Source organism: Macaca mulatta, chromosome 4, assembly GCF_049350105.2.
Source record: "Macaca mulatta isolate MMU2019108-1 chromosome 4, T2T-MMU8v2.0, whole genome shotgun sequence".
NCBI lineage: Eukaryota > Metazoa > Chordata > Mammalia > Primates > Cercopithecidae > Macaca > Macaca mulatta.
The window spans coordinates 143459043-143471786 of NC_133409.1; the positions used below are offsets into that span (position 1 = coordinate 143459043).

The 12744-nt window shown below is 37.4% G+C and overlaps 1 protein-coding gene across 2 annotated transcripts in view; it reads right to left on the minus strand.

The window, feature by feature from the left end:
* DNAH8 (dynein axonemal heavy chain 8) overlaps positions 1 to 12744 on the minus strand; it is a 317698-nt gene that overhangs the window by 287527 nt on the left and 17427 nt on the right. For both annotated transcript variants that reach the window (XM_078000047.1, XM_028847604.2), the window contains 4 exons: positions 10958 to 11109; positions 8342 to 8531; positions 7624 to 7787; positions 3709 to 3885 (listed from right to left, as the gene is read on the minus strand). In XM_078000047.1, the coding sequence (XP_077856173.1) occupies positions 3709 to 3885; positions 7624 to 7787; positions 8342 to 8531; positions 10958 to 11068 (642 nt within the window). In that variant the 5' untranslated portion in view covers positions 11069 to 11109. The remainder of the gene's footprint in view (positions 1 to 3708; positions 3886 to 7623; positions 7788 to 8341; positions 8532 to 10957; positions 11110 to 12744) is intronic.

The window sequence follows — 12744 nt, forward strand, 5'->3', positions numbered from 1 at the left end:
TAGCATCTTTAATAGTATTGTACCAATGTTATCCCTTCATTTTGATCATTGTACAATAATTTGAAGATGTTTACATTAGGGGAAGCTAGATGAAGAGCAGGCAGGAACTCTCTGTACTATCCTGGTTGACTCTTCTATAAGTCTAAAATGAGTTCAAGTGTTCAAGTTTTAAAAAAAATACAAGCCACAGACTAAGAAAAAGTTTGCACTGTAATTGTCAAGGTCCATATGGGGGTCTGGGATTTTACCCTGCTTAGAAGTTAATGCATTAGCCTTTTACTGTTTTATGGATGATGGGAGAAAACATGAGATTTGGGGTCAGAGACAAGGATTTTATTACATCACAGCAACTGGCATGAGCATTATGTTGCGTTTGTTCCCCCATGACCCACAAACTGATGCTTGCACCTGCAATAGGTTGTGTTACAGGTGAGGAACATTGAGTTTAGGGGAATGTATCCTTTTTACAGTAAGCGGTTAACTAATTCTCCTCTTTGTCTGGGGTACATGTGAACTGACCCCTCAAGGTTGCTCACTGCAAACACAACTCTGAGAGATGTTCAGATAAAGAGTAGTATGGACCTTGCATTCTTTTCATATATAGTGAAAATGTGCAGAGATGCCCAGGAGTCATGGTGAATTACTTCACCCAACAAATATAACAAGTGATTAATATTCATATTATATAAAGAACTCCAAGTGGCCAGGCACAGTGGCTCACATCTGTACTCCCAACACTTTGGGAGTGTGAGGCAGGAGGATTCCTTGAGCCCAGGAGTTTGAGACCAGCCTGGGCAACACAGTGAGACCCTACCTCTATAAATAAAATTTTTTTAATTAGTTAGGCACAGTAGCACATGACTATAGTCTCAGCTACTCAGGAGGCTGAGGCAGGAGGATCACTTGAGCCGGGAGGTCGAGGGTGCAGTGAATCATGATAGCGCCACTGCACTCCAACCTGAGTGATGAAGAGAAGCCTGTCTCAAAAACATTAAAAAATAAAGAACTCCTATAAATCAGTACAAAACAATGTCTGAATTTTTCTAAATAAGGCAAAGATACAAAAAGAAAATTCACAAAAGAAATATGAATAGCCAGTAAACATGCAAAAACTGAACAACTCCACTACTAACAAGGAAAGAACAAAATAAAACAGGCCATTTTCCATGTCAGGTTGGCCCCCCAACATTTTTTTTTAGTTTTTTTAATGAGATAGGGTCTCGCTACATTGCCCAGCCTAGAGTGCAGTGGCTATGCATAGGCATGATCCCACTATTGATCAGCACAAGAGTTTTGACCTTCTCTGTTTCCGACCTTGATCAGTTCACCCCTCCTTAGGCACCTTCATCAGCCCACTCCTGGGACATCACTATATCGATGCCAAACTTAATGTGGACAGCCAATCAGCATAGTGTACTACAGCTCAGAATTCTTGAGTTCAAGCAATCCTCTTCCCTCAGCCTCCCAAGTAGCTCAGACTACAGGTTTAGGCCACCTGCTTGGAAAAATTATTAGTAAAGTTATATATTTATAATAATTAGTGCTGAAAAGTTGTGGAGTATCCAACCTAAGGAAATATTTGCATATGGACATATAAAAGCTTCCACTGCAGCAATATTTATAAACACATAGAAATGGAACCATTTTCTTTAAAAAGTTAAGCATAGAGTTAACATGTGACCCAGAAATTCCACCCCTAGGTATAATAACCAAGACAAATGACAATATATATCAACACAAAAAGTTGTACAGTACATGAATGTTCATAGCAGCTTATGCATAATTGCCAAAAAGAATGGGAACAACGCAAATGTCCATAAACTGATAAACAAAATGTGGTATATTCATACAACAGAATATGATCCAGCCATAAAAAGGAATGACATACCGATACATGCTACAACATGGACGAACCTTGAAAACAGTATGCCAAGTGAAAGAAACCAGTAACAAAAGGCAAAGAATCTATGATTCCACTTACATAAAATGTCCAGAATAGGCAAATCTAGACAGAGGGCTTGGGGGAAGGGGGAATGTTGGAAATGGGAAGGTGAGAGCTAAAGGATACAGAGTTTCTCTTTGAGGTGATGAAAATGTTCTAAAATTGGATTGTGGTGATATTTGTGCAGTTATGAATACACTAAAAATATCTGAATTGTTCACTTTAAATGGATAAAATGAATAGTATGTGAATTATATCTCAGACTTGCAAAAAAAGAAAGGGGAAAATTGGTCCACAAACAGGGAAATGATCAGATAAAACCTAATAGGCTACATTAACATTTTGGGCAAGGCACAGTGACTCACACCTGCAATCCTAGCACTTTGGGAGGCTGAGGTGGGAAAATCGCTTGAGCCCAAGAGTTCGAGACTAGCCTGGACGACATTTTTTAAAAAATTATTTAATTAGTTGGGCATGGCGGCGTATGACAGTAGTCCCAGCTACTCAGGAGGCTGAGGTGGGAGGATGGCTTAAGCCTGGGAGGTCGAGGCTGCAGTGAGCCGTGATCGTGCCTTTGCACTCCAGCCTGGGTGACAGAGTAAGATTCTGTCTAAAAACAAACAAACAAAAAACAACAACAACAACATTTTTTGGAAAACCATACTGCTCAAGCTCCATCTAACAGGCATAACTCCAAGATATACTATCAAGGTAGGGAAGGGAAGTTGAAAAGTATTATGCTATGACATTTATTTAATTTAAAAATTAGAAACACAAAACTAAACTATGTCATTTATGCATAGTAAACTCACACATAAATACCACAGAAGATGTTTGAAGAAAAAAACAAAATAGAAAAATGTGGTTGTCTTTCTGTGCTTACGATTCAGGACACAGAGTTGTGGGTGGTGGGGCTAAGAGTATGTGATTAAGAGAGACTTGTTTTATTCGTACTGCTTAAATCTTTTACCAAAAAAGTATTAGTTTATTTTTCTGTGCAAAGAAAGAAATACATATAAAGAAAGAAAGAAAAAGAAGTCAGGTGCAGTGGCTCACGCCTGTAATCCCAGCACTTTGGGAGGCCAAGGTGGTCAGATCACTTGAGCTCAGGAGTTTGAGACCACCCAGAGCAATATGGTGAAATCCCATCTCTACAACAAATACGAAAATTAGCCGGGTGTGGTAGCGCATGCCTGTTAGTCCCAACTACTCAGGAGGCTGAGGCAAGATAATCGCTTGAGCCTGGGAGGTGGAGGCTGCAGTGAGCTGTGAACACACCATTGCACCCCACCTAAGCGACAGAATGAGATCCTGTTTAAAAAAAAAAAAAAAAAAAAAAGAGAGAGAGAGAGAAAAGAAAAGGATCTAGAATCAAGCCAAACTGTAAATGACCTCCAGGAAAAGAGGTAGAATCGTGGGGATGAGATGTATTCTACTTTTGACTCTATATGCAGTTGTTTACCTCCACGAGCCTATATTGATTTTCTTCATTGATTTACAATTTCAAAAACAATTTGAAAACAAAAGATCATCACTTTCCTAGAAATCACCCCATAGCAGTATGGTCAAAATTGGTCTGTGAAATACTGAGAAATAAATCTTCATTTCCTCTTCTGGAAATAATTGTGATATATGTAAAAGTCTTACTCAAACGCTAACACTTCTAAACACGATTCCAGTATATTACACTAAGAAGTAGTTCAACAGGATAATTTTCTAGCTGCTTGTTCTGAAGTATACCAAACTTTAAATAAAAAGCCTTTTACCTTTAGCAGTTTGGAGTGTGCAACATTTAGCACATTGATGACAGCCTTACAACTTGGCCCTTTAATCTGTTCAATGATATAGTTGAACTTGGCTGACATGCGTTTCCAGTGTTCCAGTTCAGTGAGTGGACCTGAATCATCAGCTTCTTTTCTCATCTGCTCACTCTCAATAAGCACCTGCAATCAAAAAAAATTTATAAAATATAGAAATGTTATATTCTTCTTTGTTAAAATCTGATTGCATCTTTTTGAAGGCAGCTAAAAGTATAAATAATGTTCAACACCAAATAATGTTTAAGAACTCTTAGTAAATGAAGACTAGAGGAGAACTTCTACAACATGATAAATACTATCTACTAAAACTCTGCAGCAAACGTAATATTTAAAGGTGACAGTTTCTCTTATTTATTTTGTTTTTTTGTTTTTTTTTTCGGTGGTGGGGGGAACGTAGTTTTTTGGTTTGGGGGCTTTTTTGTTTGTATGTTTGTTCTGAGGCAGGGTCTCGCTCTGTTGCCTACACTAGAGTGCAGTGGCACAATCAGAGAGCACCGCAGCCTGAACCTCCTGGGCTGAAACAATCCTCCCGCCTCATCCTACTGAGTAGCTAGGACTACGGGCAAGTGCTACCACAGACAGCTAATTTGTAATTTTTTGTAGAGATAGCATGTCACTATGTTGCCCAGGCTGGTCTCAAACTCCTGGGCTCAAGCAATCCTCCTGCCTCAGTTTCCCAAAGTGTCTGGATTACAGGCATGAGTCACCATACCTGGCCAAAGGTGACATTTTAGAAAACATCACTTTAAAACCAAGGACATGACAAGTTTGCCACAATCACCACCCACTTCTATTCCACCTGGTAATAGATGTCCCAGAACAAGATAACTAAAGAAACAGAAGGTATAAGAATTGGAAATAAAAAACCAGAAACAGCATAATCACAGATGATATAGTTTGATACATTTTTAAACTTCAAACATATCTAAGGTCGGGAGCAGTGGCTCCTGCCTGTAATTTCAGCACTTTGGAAGGCTGAGGTGGAGGATCGCTTGAGCCCAGGAGTTCAAGACCAGCCTGGGCAACAAGGCAAGACCCCTTCTCCACAGAAATTTTTTAAATTAGTTGGGTGTGGTGGTGCATGCCTGTAGTCCCAGCTACTCAGGATGCTGAAGGGGGAGGATCACTTAAGCCCAGAAGTTGGAGGCTGCAGTGAGCTATGATCATGCCACTGCACTCTAGCCTCGGTGACAGAATGAGACCCTGTCTCCAAAAAAAAAAAAAAAAAAAAGACTAAAGACAAACTTTTTACAATTAATAAACGTGAACAATTTAGTAAAGTTGCTAGATATATACATAAAAATTAGTACCACTTCTTTACAAGATATCTTGCAATCTGAAAATTTAATTTCCAAAAGGTACAATTTATAACAGAAAAGAAAAACAGTGATAACTGGGAATTAATCTAATGAAAGATATGCAAGACCTTTTTGGAGAGAATTTTAAAACTTATTTTACACACACAAAAGACCTACCTAAATGGGGAGGTATATCATGTTCATGGATGGAAAATTCAATAATATAAAGATAGCAGTTTTCTCTAAATTAATGTACACATTCAACGAAATTCTAATAAAAATCTCAATAGAGTTTTTCATGATACTTTAAAAATTGGTTTCAAAATTAATTTTGAAAAACAATTAGCCTGAAATAGTCAATGTAGTTTTGACGAAAAACAGAAAACACTTGGCGTGCCAAATGTTGGTTTAGAAAAACGCTACGGAATTAAAGCAGCACAGCATAGTATAAAAAATAAGTAAATAGATCAGTGGGATAAACAAAGGGGTCTAACAACTTTATATATGACAGAGGTTATATTACAAATTTGTTAGACAAAAATGGACTATTAAACAATTTAACAGAGAATCTTAATTCGAGACAATTGGCTAACTACAGGTACATGAAAAACACAAAATTAGATTTCTACCTCACATCACACATACACACACAATTCCAGATGGATTAAACACCTAAATGTTAAAAATAAAATGGTAACATTTCTAAAAGACAATGTAGGAGACAGGGTAAAATTAGAAAGAAAAACATGGAATTGAAAAGCATAATTGTCAAGATAATAGTTACCACTAGGGGGAAGAAAAGGTGTTTAAAACTGGGAAGAGAAATGCAAGGGCATTTTAAGGTGTTGGTAATGTTCTATGTTTTTTCTTTCTTTCATTTATTTATTTATTTATTTATTTATTTATTTAATTTGAGGCAGGGTCTCACTGTGTCACCCAGGCTGGTCCTGAACTCCTGGGCTCAAGCAATCCTCTTGCCTTGGGCTCCCAAAGTGCTGGGATTACAAGAGTGAGCCACCATACCTAGCCTTGTTCTATTTTTTAACTTGTGCAAAGGTTACACAGGTGTTCATTTTACAGTTTGTTCCTTTCATCATATTCATTTTTGGTCTGTGTTATATTCACTATTTAAAATAAAGAATTTAAGAGAATGTCTTCGTAACACTGGAGTAAGAAAGAGTTTCATAAGTAAATACAAAAAGCACAGAGTTTTTGTAGTCACTGGGGATAGCTAGGTTGAGGCTGGATTAACATTTGTAATTAATATATTTATCTACATTAAAAACTTAAGTTTCCACATGACTAAAGGCACTATACCAAATGAAACATGACACAATGGGGACCAACATAGGACTAATATCTGGAAAATATTATTTAACCTCCAAAAATGTAGTAAGATAACATCAAGCCATCCAAACGAATAAAGGGATGATACAGATAAATGATATGAACAGGCAATGATGTGGGTAAATGATATAAACAAGCAATTCAACACAGAGGAAACCAAAATAGCCATTAAATATGCTCAACCTCAATAGTATTTAGAGTAATACAAAGTAAACCAAGATATCATTTCACACTCAACATATTGGCAACAACTAAAAATCTGACAATTCCAAGTGTCACCAAAGATTTTTTTTTTTAAATAGGAAGTCTTGGCTGGGTACGGTGGCTGCAAGAGTTATCCAGTGGGCAATTACCCGTTTCAATCATCTAATGACACCTGGAAGCGAATGCTGTGGCCAGCACTCCAGACCCTAGGGGAGTCCTCCAATTTTTGCCACTCCAACTGCACAGCCCTCCTCCTAACATAGTTCTAGAAAGGTAAAACTGGAAATGCTTTTCTGTACCTCCTGCCTGGTCAAGATTTTTTCCCCTTGATCCTCACATAACTGAAGATTTTCTTGTCTAGTTCTGCTGTCCTGTGCTGATGAACTAGAGATCTGGGGGGTGGTTCCTAGAGTCCTCTTTCTGTTTAGGGCAATTATGTAATAGCCGATTTTCTTTCACAGTGTTTATAGCATAAGTTGGTGCCTCTCAAAATTTTGACATATGTTGTATTCCTATCACTACTTTTCTTACTGCCAGAAAAAGTTTGACCATAGAGCTGCAGGCTTGCCACTGTGATGCTGATGTCAAACCACCTAGTCTGAACTTCTTTGACAGCACAGACAACTCCACTGATCGACCAAGAGGTGCTTATTTAGTGTCTAGCACTCTGGCTCTTCGCTGTGTCTTTTCCCTCTCTCTTTTATGGAGAGTATCAACAATTTAAACATTACTGGGGATAAATGATGGCTATTCCTGATTCTTCATTCTTTCATTCTCAACCCATATTGTTATGTTTTCTTCCTTGAAGTGAGAAATATCTTAAAATTGATTTTAAGTGGTCCACAAAGAAGAATGATTTTGCTCTAGAGCCAAAAATTGGCTGAGTTTCAAACCAGATTCTGGAAGAAAGTCAAAGGAGATACCTCTTCCCTTTACATTTAGAGATAAAATACAATGGCTACGACGCACATAAAAACTACTAGTCCAGATGCAATTGTTTCAGTCAATTCACCTGTTCGATCTGTTTGTACCATACCATCAGCACTTCCTCTAGCTGACGAACAGTTTCTGAATTGCTGGCTGCAGCAGTTACTTCTTCAAAGGTGTGCAGTTTGGAAAAATCAACATTGTCTATTGTCTTTAACTTCACTGTTCCCTCAATACTTATTCTAGCACCTAAAAAGGAAAAAAAAGACATTTAATACTAATTTATATATTACATATTTTAAATATATTAATAAAAATATTAAATAATATTTAATTTTAAGAAGTATTTAATGTCAATGTGTTAAATGTCAATGTGTACTTTTATGCTCTAATTACTGAAATGTTAAAGATCTAATACTTTACAGAAATATAATTCTAATTAATCATTAGATTATGACTTCACAATTTACTGACAAAATTGTACATTGTAACAATATGAAAAAACAAAAGTATAGATTTAAAGAGTTCATAATGAAGTATATATTTTAATATGGTGAAAATTTTCATTAATATTATAGAAAAAGATTCCTCCTGCTATAACATAAAATTAAAAAGAAAATATATCTTACTCCACCAAAGATCCTCAAAAATGAGTTCTAATGATTTCATTTCTTACCTCTAAGTCTCATAATTACTTTGATTAACATCTTTTAAGATAGAAACTTTTTCTCTAATGTTTATGAAATATCTTAGTTAATTTGCTTCTTTTCTGCAATTTGCTAAACATTAACTTTTATACTTACCATCTAAAAATGAAAGATATCTGTTGATGGTTTCAGTGAAAATATGTTTTTCAGATTCTCCCTGCTTGGACTGGTTTAAAGCACCCCAGTTATTTGTTGCAAGAACAGCTGGTAGAAATATATTTGCCAACATATCCCTAATTCCATTTAAGAGTCCTTTCGATGCATCCAGAACAGTAAATAGAGCTTCCTGAAAGAGTGGAGTTTAAATGTTATTTCACATGCTAATCCCACTGAAGAACTGAAAAATCACAACCTGTTTTATATTGCAATAAACATAGACAACTAACACATTTTATTAGGGAATCTTAAGTGGTTATGAACCTTAGCGTTCTAAAGTCAACAAACTTATATTCTGTCCCCAATTTAATTATTCCCATATTTGCTCATCAAAGTGATGTTTTATTTGGTGCTTTAATTTCTGCATAGGAAAGGAGCAATAGCCTGGAGCCTATTCAAGGTGAGGGACATGGAACCAAACCTGCGTAAAGAAAATCCTCAGTTGAAAGTTGCCCTGTCCATGATTTTTTTTTTTTTTTTTCTGGTGAAAAGCCCTTGCCCAGAAGTTTGGTGGGATAAATTACCAGCCATAAGAAACCAAAAGCCCAGAAATCAAAAGCCCAGCACCCATGCGTGACATTTCAATTAATACATCTTAAGTGATTTAGAAATCCCAAGTCAAAAAATTAAAATTAAAAAACTTGTCTAGGGCCACCAAAAAATTGATTGCTAGTTTTTTAACTGTGAGTGTGTGGCAATAAAGTATACAATTACTACTCATACAGTTTGGTGTCATCTTGATTTGTGTCAAGGTATCAGTAGTTTTTCCCACCGTTGCTTCTGCACCATCAGTCAAATGTCAACATTGGTGAAAAGGGCAACTAGCATCTTAGTATTATGAAGAAAATGGGTTTGAGTTTAAGAACCACTGTTACATTACATGGCTCATCTGTGATTACATTTAGTTATAATGATGTAAACAAATATTTAGCTAAGTCAAATAGAATATAACTATGTTGGAAGAATAGAGGGATGGAGAAACAAGGGTCAGAAGGTAGAAAAAGAGCTAAATTATCATCTTCCAGAGAGAAAAGTCCACAGAAAATGTCTTCTTTTATTTATTTTTTTTTCTAACTCTGTAGCCCAAGCTGAAGTGCAGTGGTGTGATCTCAGCTCACTGCAACCTCTGCCTCCGGGGCTCAAGCGATTCTCATCCCTCAGCCTCCCGAGTAGCTGGGACCACAGGAGTGCACCACCACACCCAGCTATTTTTTGTATTTTAGTAGAGACGGCGTTTCACTCTGTTGCCCAGGGTGGTCTCGAACTCCTGAGCTCAGGCAATCTGCCTGCCTCAGCCTCCCAAAGTGCCAGGATTACAGGTGTGAGCCATCGTGACTGGCCACAGATAATGTCTAAATTGACAAAAGGAGCAATCAGAGCATATTATTTAGAGACATACAGGTAAATAAAAGAATCCATTAAAAGGGTTTAATAGTTGCTTCCAGAGAATAGAAGTCAGTTTTTCAGTTATGAAAGACTTATACTATTTCATAAAAGGACTCTTTCTCTCTTTACATGCACATATAACTGAGCTAAAACAAAAGATAAATTATAAAAATGAATGGATGAAATCATGGATAAGTTGAAGAAAGAATTAATGAAATGGAAGACAAATTGAGGAAATATCCATACATAGAGGCATTGTGATGAAACTACAGGACTTTGAAGACAAAGAGCAAAAGCAAACAGAAAGAAAAAAAGGCAGATTACCTATGAATTACACCAACAGGAGTGCTCTCATCATCCACAAGAAATACCATGAAATATTTACAAGGGGTCAGGGAAAAATAACTGCCAACCTAAAATCTTAAACCAAGCTAAATAAGCTCTCTTTTATCATAACAGAAAAGGAACAAGATTAGACTTCAGTTCCCTTTCCCATTGTAAAAGGTATTAAGACTCTCTAAGAATAACAAAGAGAACTTGTGGAAAGCCTACTGTATGTCAGGCAATATAATAAGAATTTGTTTTTACTATCATTTAGTGTCACTACAATCCTGTCAGGTGTGTACTATTATTCCCAATTTAAGAATGTAGAGACCTAAGTCTCAGAAAGGATGAGCAACTTTCCAGAGGATACACTTAAGTGATTAGTCAGTGGTGAAGCTAAGAGGCAAATTTGGGTCTATACAGCTAAAATTATTGCTTTTCCCATTCCATCATCCTGCCTTCCCAGAACTAGGTTAGCAATGTCCAGGCTCTAGGACAACTCTCTCTTCTTCTTTTAAAACGATAAGAGAGCTAAAATATTGAGTGAAGAGGAAGTTAAATAAAGTAACTAGTATTTTGCATCAACAAAATTAAATGTCTTCCTAGTGAATGGGAGGATAAAAATTATTTGCACACCATCAAGAAATGAAATTTTCATGAAATTAAAAGCAGTATCTAAAGTATCAATATAACTAAGCTCTATTACAGTCAATTTCTTTGAATATATAAATACATTTATTTTCTTGGAACTCAATTCAGTCCTATATTTAAAAAGGGAAAGCAAAGTAAAGCATGACTATGAAAATATATTCAGTGTTTATGTTTTGTGGAAATTTTTAAACATACCTCTTGAACAGTTTTAACATTTATGGCAACATCATTACGGCAACGAACAAAAAATATGCACAGTCCTTTTAGTTTATCCGGGGCTGCATTGTCTATATACAATTTCATCATTTTTGCCCCTTTAGTTGCTCCAGGAATAGTTCGACCGCATTCTGAAAACAAAAGTCAAGAACTTAGCATATCATCACATAACAAGTCAAATGAGATAAGTTACTGTGGCTTTTACACCATTGTTTCCTCTTTTACTTTATTGTAAGAAGTTTTCAATATGGTCATAGAATACTTTTTTGGGGGGGTCTACTAGAAGATGTCAATAATTGCATCTTTTTTTTTTTTTTTTGAGACAAAGTCTCGCTCCGTTGCCCAGGCTGGAGTGCAGTGGTGAGATCTCAGCTCACTGCAACCTCCACCTCCCTTCAAGCCATTCTCCTGGCTCAGCGTCCTGAGTAGCTGGCACTACAAGCGTGTGCTACCACATCCGGCTAATTTTTGTATTTTTTTCCTAGAGACGGGGTTTCACTATGTTGGCCAGGCTGGTCTCAAACTCCCGACCTCAGGTGATCCACCTGCCTCGGCCTCCCAAAGTGCTGGGATTACAGGTGTGAGTCACCATGCCTGCCCAATAATTGCATCTTTTTCCCTTTTTTTTTTTTAGATGGAGTCTTGCTCTGTCTCCCAGGCTGGAGTGCAGTGGCACAATCTCAGTTCACTGCAACCTCCGCCTCCCAAGTTCAAGTGATTCTTGTGCCTTAGCCTCCCAAGTAGCTGGGATTACAGGCATGCGCCATCATGCCTGGCTAATTTTTTGTAGTTTTAGTAGAGACAGGGTTTTACGATGTTTGCCAGGCTAGTCTCAAATTCCTTACCTCAAGTGATCTGCCTGGCTCAGCCTCCCAAAGTGCTGGGATTATAGGCGTGAACCACCGTGCCCAGCCAATAACTGCATCTTAAATTGCAGCCTCCTCTGGGTACCTTTCTCTGAACTCTGTATGTCTGTTCCTTTTGGCCTGGCCTCAGGGCCTTACACAAGCTGTTCTCCTATCCCATCCCCAACCTTTTACCTACCAAATTCCTACTCATCTTTCAGATCTCAGCGGAAATGCCACTATCGCAGGAAGCCTTCATTGACTCCCCCAAGAAGGTCCAGTTCCTGTACTAAATACACTCATTGTATCCACCTTCTATTAAATCCTTCCTTGAACTAATTTCAATGAAAATTAAACATTTAATTATCAATCTTTTTTAATTAGAAAAACTATTAAAAATATGAGAATTATGTTAGATAGTTGGTCACAATGTTAATTTGCAAAAATCAACAGCCTTCTATTTGCAGCAATAGCCAATTTAAAATGTAATAAAAGAAATAGAAAATCGGCCAGGTGCAGTGTCTCACACCTATAATCCCAGCACTTTAGGAGGCCAAGGCAGGAGGATTGCTCGAACCCGGGAGTTTGAGACCAACCTGGGCAACACAGCAAGACCTTGTCAATACAAATAATTTTTTAAAATTAGCCAGGTGTGGTGGCATGTGCTTGTAGTCCCAACTACTCGGGAGGCTGAGGCGGGAGAATCACTTGAGCCTGGGAGGTCAAGACTGCAATAAGCCATCATCATGCCACTGCACTCCAGCCTGGGCAACCTAGTGAGACCCCATCTCAAAAAAAAAAAAAAAAAAAAGGAAAGAAAGAAATAGAATATCCACATCACAAAGCCACAGAAATGTTTTGTCTGCCCAGCCTTTCTTTTTTGGGGGGTTGGGAGATTCCTCCTGCCCTGTGATTCTGGAG